The sequence below is a fragment of the Phalacrocorax carbo genome, chromosome Z (genome assembly GCF_963921805.1).
Source record: "Phalacrocorax carbo chromosome Z, bPhaCar2.1, whole genome shotgun sequence".
Lineage (NCBI taxonomy): Eukaryota > Metazoa > Chordata > Aves > Suliformes > Phalacrocoracidae > Phalacrocorax > Phalacrocorax carbo.
Window position 1 is genome coordinate 71,649,910 of NC_087548.1, and position 18,834 is coordinate 71,668,743.

General features: G+C 39.1%; 1 protein-coding gene across 5 annotated transcripts; it reads left to right on the forward strand.

The window, feature by feature from the left end:
- The first annotated feature begins 506 nt into the window (after nucleotides 1-506).
- C9orf72 (C9orf72-SMCR8 complex subunit) lies at nucleotides 507-18,303 on the forward strand. Of its 5 annotated transcripts, none has more exons than XM_064437729.1 (11): nucleotides 509-572; nucleotides 2,399-2,884; nucleotides 6,232-6,291; nucleotides 7,198-7,293; nucleotides 7,942-8,006; nucleotides 10,132-10,204; nucleotides 13,537-13,653; nucleotides 14,357-14,592; nucleotides 15,102-15,159; nucleotides 15,689-15,798; nucleotides 15,881-18,303. In XM_064437729.1, exons 2-11 carry the CDS (start codon nucleotides 2,441-2,443, stop codon nucleotides 16,065-16,067), a joined length of 1,446 nt encoding a protein of 481 aa, XP_064293799.1. In that variant the 5' UTR covers nucleotides 509-572; nucleotides 2,399-2,440; the 3' UTR covers nucleotides 16,068-18,303. The 5 variants fall into 5 exon arrangements, with proteins under 5 accessions (XP_064293803.1, XP_064293804.1, XP_064293799.1 ...); XM_064437730.1 differs by lacking the exon at nucleotides 509-572 and adding an exon at nucleotides 629-672; XM_064437732.1 differs by lacking the exon at nucleotides 509-572 and adding an exon at nucleotides 947-1,140.
- Nucleotides 18,304-18,834: the final 531 nt, after the last annotated feature.

Below are 18,834 nucleotides of genomic sequence, written 5' to 3' on the forward strand. Positions count from 1 at the left end.
CGAAGCTCAAACAAGAGCATCTCCACTATTCTCCATAATGTGTGTTTGGGTACTAATCTAATTCTGTCACTATTAACTTCCCATTTTAGGCTGAAAAACCCTCCACAAGGCGACGCGCCTGGCACACGCCGTTTCCCCAGCCACCTGCAGCTGGGGCTCCTTCCGGCCTCCTTCACCAGCCGCACCGGGCTCCGTGCCAGCCCTGGCGCTGGTGCGGGGTTGCTCACCCCCGTGGACCGACCCGGCGGAAGCGCGCTCTTCCCTCAGCGCCCAGCGCTCTCTGTGCGGGCCGCACCGCCGGCCGCCATTTCCACTGCGCCGCCCGTGAGGTAACGCCGCCGCCGCCGCCGCCATCTCCCAGCACAGGCCTCGCCCACAGCCCCGGCCCGCACTCCCGCAGCCCGGCTCACCCGGCGCGGCCCACCGGGAAAAGCCCATCTTACCGGGCAGCGCCCGCCTCCTGCGGCGAGGGGCGGGGCCGCGCCTGCGCAGCAGCGCTGCTGGCCCGCCGCTGTGTGGGCAGGCGGGACTGGGGCGGGCGCATGCGCAGAGCGGCGGCGGCTGGTGTGTAGGTGAGGCGGGCGGAGGGGCGGCGGGGGGGCGGGCTGCCCTCGTCCCCTCTTGTGGCGGGGGGAGGGCGCCGGGTCTCCTCGTATCTCGCCTCCCTGAGGGGTAGGTCCTTTCGGAGTTCAGGCCAGACCTGGAGGGTGGGAGATGGGCCTGATCCAGGCGGGAGCACGGTGGTTCAGCCTGCGGGCAGGCGTCGTGTGCCGCGGCTGGCGGCGGCGGCGGGCTCTCCTGGAGAGGCTGTGATGAGGGCAATCTCCTGTCAGCCCGCCAGAGCAGGGACACTGGCACGCTCTTCGATCTTCCCTGAAAACCGTGAAGGCACATTTCGAACCTCTGGAGGCCTCGGCTTCCCCGCTGCCGCCCGGGCCGGCCACCGGCTGGCAGGGGACGGCCTGGTCCTCTTCCGTCAGGCCTGGGAAGTAGGCTGAGGGAGGGGTGCTTTACCCTCCTTCTGTGAGGAAATGCAGCTGGGCGGTCGTGCTGGGGACGCTCACCGGGCAAAAAAAAGTTCAGATAACGTGAAATGAAACGGTGCCAGAGGGTCTGACGAGGTACAGCCCTGTCAGCGAGGTGGGTGTTAGTTACTGCTCCTCTGGTACCGGTGTGTGTGGGGGGTCCCCTCTGCTGCCGTGTGGAGTGCTGCAGGCAGAAGGGAGAGGAAAGCAGAATTCCTGTCATGTGAGGCTTCATCAGGATAAAGGCATTTTATAGTTTTTCATCCTGGGTTGAGTTTGTTCGTAGAACTTTTTTATTTCATGTGTTCTGGTGACTTTAGCATAACTTTTAGGGAAGGTGAAACTTTATGTTATTTTCTGCAGCCCCATCAAAATGGGAAAGCTGTAGCGTTGTTGGCAACTGCTAGGGAAAATGTTTAAGGATTTATGTCTATGGAATAATTGTGGTTTAATCTGGCAGGCAGCTGAGCCCCACACAGCAGCTCGCTCACCACCCTGCCCCACAGCAGGATAGGGGAGAGAATCGTAAGGGCAAATGTGAGGAAACTCGTGGGTTGAGATAAGAACAGTTTAATAATTATTATGTAATGAAACAAAGAAAGAGAGGGAAAACAACAGGGAAACAACAAGCGATGCAACCACTCACCACCCACTGACCAACGTCCTGCCAGTCCCCGAGATGCGATCGCTGCTTCCCCGGCCAACTCCCTCTAGTTTATATACTGAGCATGACGTCAAATGGTATGGAATATCTCTTTGGCCAGTTTGGATCAGCTGTCCTGGCTGTGTCCCCTCCCATCCTGGCTTCTTGTGCACCAGGCAGAGCATGGGAGGCTGAAAAGTCCTTGACTAGTGTAAGCACTGCTTAACAGCGGCTAGAACATCAGTGTGTTGTCAACATTATTCTCATGCTAAATCCAAAACACAGCACTATACCAGCTACTAGGAAGAAAAACTCTATCCCAGCCAAAACCAGGACAGTGATATGAAGTATTTTACATCAATACATTTTATAAAGTGCTGAGCATTTGTCTTGCATTGCAACACCCTGCATGTTACCATGATATAAAGGATATATTTATTGTACGTCAGTTTCCTTACCCAGGTTGAATGTTGTGGAGGCTCATCATGCTTGTATAGTGAGTAAAGGATATTTGAGGTCTGACTGACTTAACATTTGTAAAGCAACCCCTCCATTATGTGGAAGGTGTGCATGTACTCTTCCTTCTTGGATGAAGTCTATGGTGAAATCTGAGGTGTAGAAGTCAGGTTGTCTCTTGATGTCTTATTTGGAAACAAAAGAAGATGAGATAATAATGAGTGCTGCTCTAATTTTGGTTTGTTTTTGTTTTCCTATGAAAACTTCTTTTTAGGTAATGTAAGCATTTCAGTTACACACGAGAGAGGAAGCAGGCATGTCAGCGCTTTGTCCACCACCATCTCCTGCAGTTGCTAAAACAGAGATCTCTTTGAATGGCGAGTCACCTTTATTAGCTGCCACTTTTGCTTACTGGGACAATATTCTTGGGCCCCGAGTGCGGCATATCTGGGCCCCAAAGACAGAACAGGTACTTCTCAGCGATGGTGAAATAACTTTCCTTGCTAACCACACCCTGAATGGAGAAATACTTCGGAATGCAGAAAGTGGTGCAATAGATGTGAAGTTCTTTGTCTTGGCAGAAAAAAGGGTAATCATTGTGTCATTAATCTTCGATGGAAACTGGAATGGAGACAGAAGCACATACGGACTATCGATTATACTTCCACAAAGTGAACTTGGCTTCTACCTGCCGCTTCACAGAGTGTGCGTGGATAGGTTAACGCATATTATAAGGAAAGGAAGAATATGGATGCATAAGGTAGGTTTATTGTTCATTACTAAAAACAGTTGTCCAAGTTGTCTTGAGCAAAAGCAAGAATTAAGATTCTGTGACACCTGTTACAGAGCAGTCCGTACACAAAACTCAGAGACGGCTGACCTCACTACAAGTATACAATTTTGAAGGTTAAAAGTTATCAATATGTCAGCAAATTCAAGGCTGGTGTTTTTAGCCACATGATTTTTCCTGATAATATTTTATAAGCTGTACCAGGCTATCTAGGTGAAGTAGGCATCCTATACCATTTCTCATCTCTCTGAATTTGATATAAATTGTTGCTTTTAACTGTGTTAATTAGTATATTGAAACTAGGTAGAATTGTAAATTTACTGTGTTTCAAATCATTGTTTTCACTGTTGAGGTCCAGAAGAGGAAATCGATGCAATCAATGTTGTCATTGTTGTTACAGTTTTATTTTTCAAAAAAGGGTATCAGCAAACAGTTTGGCAGGTGTTAAATTTTGTAAAACTAACAGGAGAAGCACGAAAATACATCTACTTTAGTCCAAATATTTCTGTTTTTGAAATTCAAGAAGGAAAACATGCTAAATTTTTCTGAAGAACTGCAACTCTTATCTTTAGATACATTATGGATATTTCCTTGTTAAGTGAAAATTGTTCTGTATTTTTGTTTAAAATAAATAACATTCTAATAATAAAAATTAAACACTCTGTCGTCTTCATGGAATACAAGTTGTCTTGAGAGGTAGATTGCGTGTCACTTGTATATGGTGATGCATGTTTGATAAAGTTCCTGTTGCTCTTCTGTTTTGAGACCTCTAGTCAACATACTTTAAACTTCCTTTTTGAGTCCTCTTATCTGGACTAAATAAGATTCCAGAAACAATAAGCTGATGTTAATTTTTATGTGGTATTGTTTCCTTTTTGCTACATGAACAAACTCCACTGATCTTTGCTGAATTGCCCGATGATGGCTGGCAGTGTTTTCCATCACATTGACTCTCAATACTTCTGGGGTTTGTTTTCCAGAGGCAAGATACGACATAAAGTTAATTTTCAATATAGTAGAAAAAAATATTTCATTTCTTATCTAGTCTTCTAAAAGTCTGCTCGGTGTTAGTGTTTTTGATATAAGTGAATGCTATCTCATGTTCTTGACTACATTGCTTCTCTGCCATTTAGTGCCCCCTGTACTGACTTAAAGTGAGTGGTTAAATAAGAATTCTCCATCATTCTTAACTATAGTATGTCTTCTTTCTTTTTTGAAGTTGATCCAAATCAGTGTGTTTCAACAGTAGAAATAGCCTTACAATCATAGAATCGTGGAATCATTAAGGCTGGAAAAGACCTCTAGGATCATCAAGTCCAACTGCCAACCCAACGCTACCAGGTCTCCTAAACCATGCCCTGAAGTGCCACATCTACACAGTTTTTTAACACCTCCAGGGATGGTGACTCCACCACCTCTCTGGGCAGCCTGTTCCAGTGCCTGACCACTATTTCAGTGAAGAAATTTTTGCTAATACCCAGTCTAAACCTCCCCAGACACATGTCAGGGGACCAGCTACACACAATCTAAACCTCCCCTTCAAGTGGCATTGAAAATGACAAAAGAATGTTTTTACTTGTTTCCTCAGGAATTGGTCATTAAATTCTTCACTCTTTTTCAGATGTTTTTGAAGCAGATAGGTCAGCTGGGTTAGCTGAGACAGTGATATATTCTGAAGTAGGTGTTTATTGTCTTTCTTTTCTTTAGCTTTTTACTTTTTCTTTTTTCCTGGAGCAAGATCAAAGATCCCTGCATATATCTGCAGTTCTGCAGCTTTACCTAGAAGAGAGAAAACTGCTTTGAAAATGTAGGTGAAAATTTAAGCATGAATTGTAGAGTGATAATTTTGAATTAAAACAGGCTCATACTGTGGTGGTGCTTTGAGGCAGTTCAGCAATTACGGCTACAATAGGACAAAAAATGTCAAAGTCATACCGGAATGGTGCTATGTATCTGTTGTGGAATTTCTAATGGTTGTGCATATGAGCTCTCATGAATTCTGTATAGAGCAGACAACATTTCCAGCTAGGCTTCAGAAGAAAAGAAAACTTCTGAACTCAAGGACTAGGGGAGACATGGAACAGTGTTCAGACTGGCAAAGACAGACAAGCAACTCCAAGCAACTCCTCTGTATGGGATTAGAAACCCCTTTTATCTGCTTCAGTTTTATGTTTCAGATGTTTGTCTTATAATTTTGAGCAGTTATATTTTTAAAAAGAAGTGGCTACACCATTTGTTCAGCCTTATCTTCATGAAGACTGACTTATTTGAAAGCAAAGAACCTTCATTGTCAAGGATGTCTTATTTCCCTGACACTGAACTCAAGGATGGGGGTGCCCCAAAGGAATCTGCCTTATTACAGTGTTTTTAACAGATGCTTCTGCTAGATGGTTAGACAAGTATTATTGCTCTTCTAGGGCAAGTTACTGTAGCGTGTTCCTCTATTCATCTTCTCAGACAAAGTTACATGAACGCTTTTCCCACTTGAAGTTGATCAACTTTGAGTAGTAGTCACAGGGCACTAATATGTAACCAATAAAAATGCAATAACCTGTCAGCGTCTAGCAAAAGATATCATTAGTTCTCAAAGCATCTTCTGTTTTTTGCGTATTGTATTGATTGTTCCAGTGATTAATGCCAAATTCTCTCTGTGAATAATAACTTTATTCCATTTCAAGTTGCATTTTGAATGCAGTTTGCTACTCGGCTGCTGCTGAGTCTGTTTTGAGAACTTTGTCCTGTCTCTTGTGTATTGTGTTTTGTATATTTTGAGTTTTCATGTCTCCTGTACTTGGTTATAAAACAATGTTTTGAAGACTTGTCAGTGACTCGAGGTGTGGAAAAAAATAAGTCCTGTTTTTCCTACCTTCCCCAAACAAATAATTTTTTTCTCATTCTGGAGATCTCAGTTTTCTCTTGCTGCATCAAGAACCATCAGTCTGTACCTTATCCATCTGAAAATAAAAATCCATACATAAAGTGGAATTCTGCACCATAATTTGATCATTTGGCATTTTCTTGATCTGTAATGAAGAAACTTAATGTTTTGTCATTGTCATCTCACCCTCCCTTCCCTGCTGCTCCTGCCCAAGCATGCCCAAGGTTTGGTGGGGGGCAAAGCAGGGATCATTGATCTGTTTAAAATGGCATCACTTCCTGCTAATGTCAACTCGGTAAAAGAAAAAAGAATTGAACACCAAAATTTGAATCTAAGAAGCATGACTTTACAGGGAAGAAACTGTACCATTTGACTGTTGTGTGCATATGTACATAAACAAATACCAGAGCATTTATATTTAACTGCTTTTCTTGCTCAGGAGAGGCAAGAACATTTCCAGAAGATTGTCTTGGAAGGCACAGAGAGAATGGAGGATCAGGTAAGGGCCTTCTGGTTGATGTGTGTGCCATACCATGAAAAAACTATTTGACTGCATCTGGTGACTGTAGAAGTTGGTGCTGCTTCTTATTTTTGGGATCCAGGAAGATACTTTGGACTGGCTGATGACCTGCCATGCACAGGAGGCAAAGTTTCTGAAGATAGGATGATGGAAGCTGTGAACAAGTTGAAGGAAAATATATTTAATCACTTTATGGGTAAAGTGGAAATCTGTGAAGAGTATTACCTTTCAGAAAAGGAGTGTAATTTACTTGAATTTGAAGCTCTGTAAAGGTAGTAGCTTCCATAGATTCATGCTCGCCTCCTGTCAAGGATGGTTTTTCACTAGGTCATTGCCTTCTCGGGTTACAGAGGTGTACAGAGTCTGTCATGTTGGAATGTGGTTGGAGACCTAATGGATAAGACTGTGAAAAGAATTTGATTTCTGAAACTGTAAATATGAAATTGTGGTTTCAATTTCTTGTGATAGATAAGTCAGATAAGTAATTTTGTATGTTAGTAACTAATATGCCTGGCTTTGGTTTCCTGTCATTGTTAAACACCAGACTTGAATCTAAAATGCTTAACAGTAATTGCAGTTAGTGTGGTATGATCAAATTATGTCACTCCAAAAACTTCTTGTCTAGGCCAATCAAATTGGTTGTGAACATTGGCATAGGACCCTGGAAATACATTTTAGACATGATGTTGAGAAACAAAATATATGTTTCCAGTTCAGAATTATTGATGAGCAAAACCAAGAAGTCCACGCGTCAATTTCCACTCATACCACACTTCCAAACCGTGTAGGAAGTTAAAGATGTTTTGCATGTCATGCTGCAAGTTCACGTTAGTAGTAACTTCTGATACTGCACAATGTGCTTCAAGCCTTTTGTTTGTTGTGCAGGGTCAGAGCATCATTCCAATGCTGACAGGAGAAGTCATTCCTGTAATGGAACTCCTTTCATCTATGAAATCACACAGTGTTCCAGAAGAAATAGATGTAAGTCCTTGTGTTCTTTGCATTCTGACTAAAAATTGGCTTTGGTACCCTGGTTTGGTACTCTCTTTGGCAGACAGAACCCCGCAGATGTTAAATTCTTGTACACTTCAGTTGTTTAACATCAAGTTCTTCGAAGTTGTGTAGGGAATGGTTTAACATAACTGTTATAGTTTGGTAAATATAACAGTACTAGCAGCAGTTTTTATGGTCAGCGCTTAGCAAAACTGACTGTGTAGGATGATACTGTTTTTAAGAGTGGAGAGGAAAGGCTATTTGATGCAAAATGAAATGAATGGGGAGATAAATGGGTTTAATGTTAATACCTTTTTCAGCATGATTTAATGTAGAAGTGATCTGAAATGCATTAATTTAAGAAATTCTGGACAAGGTTATAGAAAAAAAACCACTGTGAGGAATCTGACTTCTGACTGGTGAAGAATGTTTAACAATCGAGTGACTTTCTCATTTTCAGAATGCTTTGACTGAAGTCAGAAGGTCCTTTTAAGGTTGTACTTTTTTGGGCAGTCCTACAAATTAGTTTAAATAGCTTCCAAACAGTTCCTGCCTATCATTGAAAGCAAAAATCAATTAATTGGAAGGTGTTGCAGACCCTTGTCTAACCTTTGTTTGTATTTACTTGCATTTCAGATAAGTGACACAGTGCTAAATGATGATGACATTGGGGACAGTTGCCATGAAGGCTTTCTCCTCAAGTATGAATATCAGTTTTGATTTATGCTGTAGTAGAATGGTTTAAACTTGTGTGTGCATCTCTCTCTCTGTATGTGCACGTGAACATGTGTTAGATTAGTTTTCTTTATAGGAGGGGGTGGATGACATGTATTCGGCTTTTGAGATTTTTCTCTAATATGCTGCAGAAGTTGCTGTCTTCTTAGAAGAACAGCTCTGGGCTAATAGCTGCATCTGTAGGCTGTGTTGTCACAGAGTAATTTTCTTGATAACAGAATTCCTATCAAATATAATTTTACTTCGATGCTTATGTTTAATTTTATGAGGATATAAGTCAAAGTCTTACCTTTTTACAAAATACCAAAAAACCTTGGTTGTGTTTACTGCATAAACTATGAATAAGAGCCATTAATGGTATGGCATACAGAACACTTATTATTAAATTGTGTATTTCTCTTTTCCCCCCGTTTTTAATTAATAAGTGGAAGTAGTTGCACTTGAGAGCAACTTGGTTTCTTCCTGTGGGAAAGCATATTTCATAGATTTTAGCTGATGTTCTGTTACCTTTCACAACATCTGCAGCGTAACTGCATGCATTTGTGTAGTGCATAGTGCCATCTATTCATGCAGCATCCCATACACTTCCAGTACTATAGAAAGTCCTGTGTTAAATTAACTAATTCTTCACAATAATGCAGTATGTAGTTCCACAGAGACTTTGGAAAGTAATGAAGCAAGTATCACCAAACGGATTATGTAAACAACTAGAGCCATTGATTCTGCAATGATGAGCTATTCTCATACCAGATTGGGCAGGTAGTAGACTGTAGGGTGTCAGTTATCTCTCCCTGCTACTTCCTTCCCCTAGAAATTTTGTCCTGAAAAGAAAATAACAACTTGGACATTCATGTGAAGGACCCAAATGTCTGCTTTTGAGCTTACCTGCAAAGCTTATCAGTTTATCTAGGTTCAGATTTCAGGTCTTAAATATGTAATATAGTGTTGTATGGGTTTATGTATGTCATTGAATGAAAATTGGATTAAACCAAATAAACTGCCACATCAACAATACCAACCTCTAAAATAAGCAGTCATGCTTTCTCAGTAACTTCTGAATGAAACTGAACATCTCTTTCTGCCTTGAAGAATTTGTAAGTATTCAAATGGCCTTAAATTTAACTCTTAGAATATAATTGATAATTGATTCATTTAATTGATGATGAATAAATAATTGATAAGATAAATAGTAGCAGGTCCATTATAAAGTCCACCTCTAGGATTTTAGAGTGTGAGTGTTGCTATTATAATCCTTATGAAAGAGAGGTGTTTATTGGAACTGGTTAGTCACGTACAATGCATCCTTCAGTAAGATAGCATAAATGCGCTTTTGTGTATTCACAGATGCTGGAGAGAATTTTTTAATAGTATCTAGACTTTCTAGGGTGTCTAGACTTTTTGAAGCTGTGGGCCAGGTGTTAGTTTGAGAAAGTGCAGGGGGAGAGGGAAGATGAGGATAAGAAATCACAACAGAAGTTTCTTAAGGACAAGTTAAGAGTTGTCAGGGTTAGTCCAGGTATATTTACTGCAGCCTCCAAACTTAAACTAAATCAGCTCTGTGCTGCTGGCAGCTCACAAGACAAGATCACTCAACTTCCAGCATGCCTGTGTGTATTCTGCGGGACTCAAGCTTGTGATGTGCTCTTGCCCGTGTAGTTACCAAGAGTAGAACAGTTTTGCTGACAAGTCTCCCAAAGCTGGCTTCTGGTCCACAGTTTCAGAAAATAAGGACAACCATGGAATATACCTTCTTTTAAAATGCTTTCAAATCCTTCATTATTAATATGTCTTCTGTTGCTTTAGATGAATTATTTTATCCAGTTTCTGTAATACAGTTACATAGTAGCAGTAAGCAGTTGTTTGCTCTGTAACTGGTGTTCAGAGGTTCTGAGTGACAGTCTTTGTTCATCAAAATGAAAATGTCGATATTGCCAAACCTTTGGATTTCAGCAGTAACCTGCGCAGCTGTGTGACATCCTATGAGTATGGGCCTATATTTATACTAGGAGCACTTCACTCTTCTTGTGAAGTTGATTGTTTTATTTGAAAAGTCTGATTAAATGTATTAACCTATGTTTGTTTTATTTGTAGTGCAATTAGTTCACACCTGCAGACCTGTGGTTGTTCTGTAGTTGTAGGAAGCAGCGCAGAAAAAGTTAATAAGGTAATGCACTTTCTAATAAACCAAACTTAAATGATGATTATTAGGAGTATTAGTGTGTTATTTGAAACAAGGTTTATAGATAAACATACCCGAGGTTTAAGAAGGAAGGAATTCTTTTGTCTGGTTGTCTTCCTTCAGCTGATTGGTCTAGCAGTTGATAATTCTGCCTGAAAGTTGCCTGATCGGTTGTATTCTGGCAACAATAAGAAAATCAGTGTATCAAATTTAATTGATACTGTGTATAAACAAGTAGTAAATGAGTCTGAGCTTTTACAATTATGTTAGCTGAAGCGTACAAATTGAAGAGGTCTGAACTGGCTTGCTTACTTCAGTTATGTTGGTGGCTGTTGTCTGTGCACTCTGAAGAAATTAGTATTTGCATAATTTCTCTTACACAGGGGAATAAATGTACTGCACCATGAACTGCTTCTGTTTCATGTAACCTCAAAGCTGTTGAGCCTGTAGTCAAACACATGTGTTGAAACAGGCAAGCTTACTCAGACCTTAAACCATTCCAGCAATTAGAGCATTTTTTTCTTTGTAGCTGTGTTTATGTTGACTTCATCTTTAGTCTGTTTAAAACTTAATTGGTAAATAAGTGTGCAGTTCAACTGTTGATCTTAAATGAGATTTGACTCAGCTTTCCAGACAAACCAGAAGGAAGAGGGAAAGTACAGATATAAACCCCTAAAACTGAGTCCTGTAACAACAAAACACTTGGTGTGTTGTACTTACTGGAGCACATCAGTAGGAGTGATGATCAGGAGCTTTCAGGCCTAGAAACACAAGCAGCATTAGCTGTACCTCTTAAAGTGGAAGAGTATATATATACATCATTATGTTCTATTTGGGAGGAGAAAAGGTGACTCTTGCAAGCTGTCATTTCAGAACATGAAGATAGTTACATTTTTGTGGTAGACATTTTTTCTCCATGCTGTTACTATTGTTAACTCTCTTGTAAGCTTGTTACGAAATATGTAATTTGAACCAATATGAAACTGTCACTTGCAATGCTTTTCCTCTAATATTTTGGTGTAAATTGTTTCTTGATGCTTATTTTAAGCTTACCCAGTATGTGAAGGAAAAATCAAATGAGGATGTTTTCCTTATTCAGAATTCTCCAAGCACCTTTTTTGTGTACAGCCTTTTGATTATACCAAAATGTTAGTTTTTGATAAATTGAAAGCAATTTCTGGAAGCAATACACTTGTGCTTCCTGTCTATTGAAATATTTCTTAAGCATGTTTCTTTCTAGCGTAGTACAGTGTATCAGCATTTTGTTCAGTGAGACTTCCCTTTGACTCGCATTTAATTAGGGTGTTACACCGTCCCTCCTAATAAAAACACTGAAGTTAATCTTCAGTTAGGGTATTCAGAGACAAATCATAACAAAAATATTTTCTTTGTGAAAGAATGTATTTCACTAGCTCAGTTGCCTTTCTACACTCACAGCTGAGTCCTTCTGGAAACCTCTTTGATTCAGAATATTCCTGCAACTGGGAACAAAAAGAAGGGTTTCATAAAAGTGTATACAGCCTCAGAGCCTTCAGGTATTAGGTGCCACTGCACTTAATGAGTATACCTATGATGCTGTGACGGCAAGATTCTGTGTAGTTATATGGCATTATAAGGTTTCAATTTATACTGGGGCCATGCAATTACAGTTGTCCCACATCCTGAAACCATGGCAAAGGTCCTGCAGTGGCATGTGTGGAGAAGCCATATATTCAGATAACTTCATTTCCTGGTAGGGAATGTTTTTGTATATTGGGCTTTTCTGTCTGATTATGTTTTTAATTGTGATATACTAATTATTGAGCTCTGGTTTATTATGTAAGACTGAAGCCTTCCTTTGAGGAAAAACTCATTTTAGTTCTCAAAGTTGATGCCCTTTTTGATATATACATATATATGTATATATCTGTGTGTATTGCTTCAAGGTGATCTAAAAATTAAGAGCAGTGGGCCTGCTGAATATGTTACAAATAAATTGTAGACTATGTGTATTATCTATTATTCATTTTATAGTATGCTGGGCTCCTTGCTGCAGTGACATATAATAGTTGTCTTTTTTAAAAGAATTCAAGGCACCTTTAGTAAACCTGTGTTTTGAAATAAGCAGTTTATGATGCTTTATAAAAACTGGGAGGGTGAGAAATGCATTGTTTTGTGTGTATTGGCAGTGATGGTAAAGTACTTCTGATCAAATGAACAGTAAATCCTGATACTTGAGTTGAAAATAATCATGAGCAACAGGGGAACCAGAGAAAAGAAAATTCTCAGTTGAAATCAGCTTAAATCAACTAGCCACAGTTAATATGTATTGTTTCAGGCAAGTAAGACCTGTGCATGATTAAGTTAGCATAACAGAGGAAATGTTAAAGGCTTAAGTGGTTATAAAAACCTTAAAGTTCATGGTTCGTAGAATAATTAATTAAAAGGCTTTAAGGTCTAAATATTTATGAGTATGTAAAATAATGTATTGATAAGGAAAAAACAGTCTAGAAGAAAGGAAGTCTCAAGAGACATTCAGAGTAAAATTCATAAATTCTGTGCAGGTTCTTATCAGCAGCATGCTCTTTGTGTCATGGTGCAACTGTTCTGAAGTAATTGCTTTCTTTATGGCATGCGTTAGCTTTACTAAGCATTAGTCAGGAACTAGGTTGTCATTGTTTTGGGTACTGCATGAACATATTGTACAAGGATAGAGCCTTCTTGAACACCTGACAGACACAGATACAGCGCCACAGGTTAAGACTGAAAGATTAGCAGAATGGAATGCATGTTGGTATTTGGAGATGACTGCTTGTAGCTGTTGCAGCAGGGGAGTTGAAATTGGATAATGAAGTACCTTTGTTGCTTTTAATGGAGAGTTTGAGGAAATCACTGAGGAAGTAAGCATGGATACTTCTTTAGGAAATTGACTGTTAGCGATTGGAGACCATAGCTGCTGTTTCAGTATGGATTGAATAAAATAAGAGGCTTAAAAGGCTAGGAAAGTAATCATAGTAACTCATGTTTAAGTAATAGGAAGAGGTAGCAGAAGGCAAATGTGATGTGTTCGACCTAGCTGGCTAAAAAACAAACTTTGCAAAATGGTATCAGATTTTTTTTCATTTGACAAGAAGTTGGAGTAATAGGGCTTACAGGTTAATAATTTAAGGACGTCACTTTTTGGTGACCTTGGTGAAGTTTTGGCTTTTCTAATAAGCATGATGAACTTCTTTGTTCATCATTTGAAATGCCTAATACGTTCTAGTCAGCAATTGCATTTGAAGATCAGTTCATTCTTTACATTTTCATGTTTTTCAAAATTGTTGTTTTCAATGCAGATTGTGAGAACACTGTGTCTGTTTCTTACACCATCAGAGCGGATGTGTTCCAGGCTCTGTAGAAATGAGTCTTCTTTCAAATATGAGTCAGGACTTTTTGTTCAAGGCTTACTCAAAGTAAGTACACTTAGGGAAGTTCTATTCTTCTGTAGTTTAAGAACATTTTTCAATGTATGTGCATACACACAGTCATGTTCAAAGAAATACGTCATCTTCCCTTGATTCCCTTGTGGCATGATAGCTTTCCTTCTAACTATTCGGATGTTAGAATTCCAAACCAGTCTTTTCTCTGACACATCTATGTCTTGAGTATTGTCCAGAATTGTTGCTATACTTTGAGGTATAATAATAATACTCTTCTGTGCACGTGAGGCTAGATTCCCAAAAAGCATTAAGTTTCTGTTTTGTACCAAAACAAAAAACGAACAGTCTGTCAGGCCTCCAGTTTCCAAGTATTTTAAAAGGACTATAGCAATGGGTGAAGATGAATATAAAAATAATGCTTCGTGCTCTAACGAGCAGTCTAAACGTAGCAGATAAATAAAATACTGTAATGTTAATGGGCTCACAAACCAGATGATGCAATACCGTAATACACAGGTTACCTCAGTACCTGTTTTCACTGTTATATTAAGGGAATCATCCAGTATGAAGGACTTTTTACTGGGCTACAACCACCAGCTCTCTCAAACAAGACATATCTAAACAAATGGGATTTAGACTTCAGGCATGATTCTTTAATATTGTTTTGTTCCAATATAGCTTTGGTTTTTTTTTAAAAAAAAAGTAACTAGAAGAATGGTTTTTTTCACTAAAACAGGATGCAACAGGAAGCTTTGTGTTGCCCTTCCGTCAAGTAATGTATGCCCCATATCCTACTACACATATAGATGTAGATGTCAATACTGTGAAGCAGATGCCCCCTTGTCATGAACACATCTATAACCAACGACGATACATGAGATCTGAGCTGACAGCATTTTGGAGAGCTAATTCAGATGAAGAAATGTCTCAAGATCATATTATCCACACAGATGAGAGTTTCACACCTGATTTGTATGTACTTCTCTCTCACATCTCTCAAAGTTACTTGATTTGGGTCAAGAGAGTATAGTAGTACAAAGTGAACTTTCTAATAAACTACACTAAGTATTTTTGCTTTTGAGAAGCTCCTTCAGTTCTGGTACTTATATTCATTTTGGAGTAATTTACCAGTTCTTTCAGTAGTTTTGTGGCATTAAATATTACTGATATTCATTTTCAGTGATACTTATGACAATGTTATGTTCATTTTGTTGCCCGTTTTAAGCAGGGGTATAGCAAAGCTAAGTGTATTTGACTGGGCCCAATGGCTTTCCTGGGTTTAGTTAATTTCAATCTGAAAGTTCTGTGTTACAATTCGGTATTAGCTTTAAGAATAGCAGGTTTATAATTCACTAGAATTTTGAATTCACTTTAAATTCCTGCCAGATTGTAAACAGTAATGGTATTGCTGCATACAACTGTTGGACAGTTAGTGTGCCTTCGTGGCACTACCTCATGTCTGTTTGCTTTCTTTTCTGTAGAAATGTCTTTCAAGATATCCTGCATCAAGATACATTAGTAAAAGCCTTCCTGGATCAGGTAATTGCTGCTTTTTCAAAAAGAACAAGAGCTAAAGTTCACTATTTTGAGCCCTAGTAACAGATAATTTAACAAGAATAGATAATTTGTTGGGTTGGTAGCTCTTTTTCATACTAGCACTATGATTCTTCCCTGCATAACTAGAAAGAAAATACTTGCGTAATTTGTAGTATTATTATAATACTGAAATTCCTTCTTACGTATGAAAAACAATGCACATTTTCTATTGCTGTGCAACAGTGTCTACAATTACAGTATTCAGAGTGCTACCTACTGGGCTTAATTTCATATAATTTTAAAAAGGAAAATGATACTTCATCCAAATGGAATTGTAAAACAGCTTAATTTATTGCATCTGAGCAGCTAAGACTGAATGTTGAGCATATCTACAAATTTGCTGTTAATGTGCCCGCTTTGCTTTCATTAAGGATATGTTACTTGTGTATGCAGTGTTTCTTTATATTCCACATTCATAAAGTGATTCCTGAATGTCCACGCCTACCTAATTTTCTGGTACAATTTTTAACAGATCTTTCATCTGAAGCCTGGCTTGTCTCTAAGGAGTACTTTTCTTGCACAATTTCTGCTAGTCCTTCACAGAAAAGCCTTAACTTTAATAAAATACATAGAAGATGACACGTAAGTGAACATATAATAGAAAGCAGGCTTTGAGAAACTTCCTCTGTTCTTCTTTACAACACCATTTTTAATTTTTTTGCAGGCAAAAAGGAAGAAAACCTTTTAAGTCCCTTCGTAGCTTAAAGATGGACCTCGACATAACAGCAGAGGGCGACCTTAACATAATAATGGCTTTGGCTGAGAAGCTTAAACCAGGTCTACATTCCTTTATCTTTGGGAAGCCGTTCCACACGAGTGTACAAGAACGTGATATGCTCATGACATTTTAAAGTTCTCAACTGCTAATGTGTAATATTGCAGTCTTGCGTGGCACAAAAATAACACGTCAGTGTGACCACCACCTGTGTGACAATCATGGACCTGCCTGAGGACAGACCGTTAGGAGCACAGTAACGCTACAATCTGTCTGAAGCAGGAGGAGGTCTTGTTAGAGCTAATAGCAATGAAGCTAGACGAGCATGATTTTAATGAATCCATCTCTTCTGTGTCTTTTTTTTTAACAGTAAAACTAAATGTTACCAGAGGTTCATTTGCCATATGGGTTTAGTAGATAAATTTGAACACATTTTGGTATATGACAAAGGGAAACATTTTGATTTTCTTTCCCCAGAGAATTCCTTCAGGTGTGTGTCAGTTTTCCTCTGTTCTGCTGTGTCAGCATTTTCAGTGTTTCCACAGGAAACAATATGTACCTTCTCTCTAATAATGGAGGTTGCAGAATAGGGGCCGTCCAAGGGTTTCAAAGAATTTTCAGAAGTGGTTGTTCTTGTGTATGTGGTATAAATCTGGAATATGTCTTCCCTCATCTCCCTTTTAACACTACTGGCTCCTTCATTTAGAGCATTTAAAGGCTTTTGGGTTTTTTAAATATACTACAAAGTGCTATTCCTGTGTGCAAACTGTTGACTACTAGCAGCTTAAGGAGCAGCATTTGGGAACTGGCTCGTTATTTAAGCAGCTTTGTGCATGGAAGTGCCAACCAGGATACTCTGTCACAGACTGTTGGGCCATCCTGCAGGGAAGCATTCAGTGATCCAGCATAATTGAGCTCTTTCAAAACACAAAGTTGTGTCATTCAGCAGCAGTTGTCCATCCTTCTCTCTGTAAACTGCTGCTGGTTTCGCCATGGTCAGTTAGATTCAGTTCAGATTAAAGTATTAGACCTTCCCAAAGAACACCAAGGTGATAGCCAAACCAAAAGATAAAACAGTAATTTATTTCTACATTGACATTAATATATTTAGCAATCCTTAATTCGGAGGTGAGCACAGCTATGAACTAATGTGATTGGCATTTTCCTAAGTGAATTCTAGTCAGAAATCTTGCCAATCTTCTTAGTTCATCATAGCACATATCCAACTTCACTTTGCTTGAAAATAAAAACACAATTTCTATTTGTATGCCTCGACCGTTCTTTCTAGTAGCAGGTAGAGTGGTGTGGTGTCAGGTTAATCCAGACCCTTTTTTTTTTTTTGAGTTTTGACGCATGGTTGAAGTCAGTGGTGCATCGGTACTGCAGGTTGTTGTATTTCTTCTCTTTTCGGGCAAACAGAGGAATACATTTGTGTCATGCTTTAGCGTAACCTCGTAACTTAAAATTCATTGTGAAGGAGCTGCACTTGTGGTTGGAGAAGGCTCTGTTGCTTTATTACTTAAATTGTTTACAACACTCTTTGGCTAACAGGATCCTGTTTTCAAGATAGTTTTTTAGTGTCTCTTTCATGGAGCAAGGCATGAAAGTTGCCAAAAGTTAGATTCAGAACTTTCCCTGAAATGGCCAATACTCAGATTTTAAAAGGCATTCTGTCCTTTATTTGGCTGTTCAGAATTCTCTTATATTTCCTGAAAGACAGAGATTCACAGTTAAATATTTGGAGCTTCTGAAAGATGTAGAATTGAGCCCCAGCTGCACACCGTTTTTGTGAATTAACATCATCAGCATTACCCGGTTGAATAAGTGATTACTTTTTTATGGAGCAGTTTTTTTGCTGTACATGTGTGTAGGACTCTTGCAGTGAGCTCAGCGCTTCATCAGAACTTGTCAGAATTATGCTGACCTAAGTTGCTTGTGCTGAGATTCTGTTTGTCTTCCTACTGTTATTTCCTTTTGTGTTCAGTTGATCCCTTAGAAAAGAGCCTGATTGCACTCTCATGTCTAAGGTGATGAAAAAAAAATAAACACTGCTGAAACTTCTGATGTAGAAGTTGTGTTGAAGTATAATGAGTTTTAAATGTGCTGCTGAAATTAATCACTTCAGCTTCATAGGCATTGGAAACTTAACATTGACACTAGCAACTACTAAAGCTCTGTTTGCTGAAGATGGTGTCGTTTTCTGAAATTACTAAAAGCTGGAAACTTTCTCAGTTGTTACTTTCTTTGCACAGTTGTCACAAGTGCAGAATGTATCGTGAAGTAAATTATTAAATGCATTTGCATGTTGTGTGGTAAATCTTGCTCAGGAAACAAAATATTCTAATAAAATTCATGCACAATTTTTGACTTGAGCTGCTGCTGATTTTTTTCAAAGAATTTCTGTTCTGTGTCTGATATCTTTATCTTTTATCCTTTGAAATAAAGTAGACTCCTTTTTCCTTCGTGTTAAAGTAAAAATTATGCTGAGATAGCAAACCATAGACTGTCATTGGTAGAAAGTTATACGTTACTTAGTTCCTCTGTTTCTGTTAAGGACTTAGGCTTTCAAGCTGAGGCTGATGTGACTTGCTGTGCCTCTGATGTGCTCAAGTTAGAATTTAGCCTCTACTTTTAAAAAGTTTTAATCCCATTTGTAAGAATCTAGAAATCTTTTAAGGAGTTCACTTATATCTAGCAGTTGTTGAATACCTTTCTTCAGGATTTTAGTTCCCCTACAGTTAAAAAATAGGACACATTTATTTCTTCCAGTTGGGTTTGAAAGGGGAGTAAGTAGTGTTTTATAGCATTTTTAATGGCACATTTGCCCTGATTGTGATTCCTGGTCTTTGCATACCTATAGAAGTAGCACAGAAAGGCATCCATTGGCATGTCTTATTTGTTAG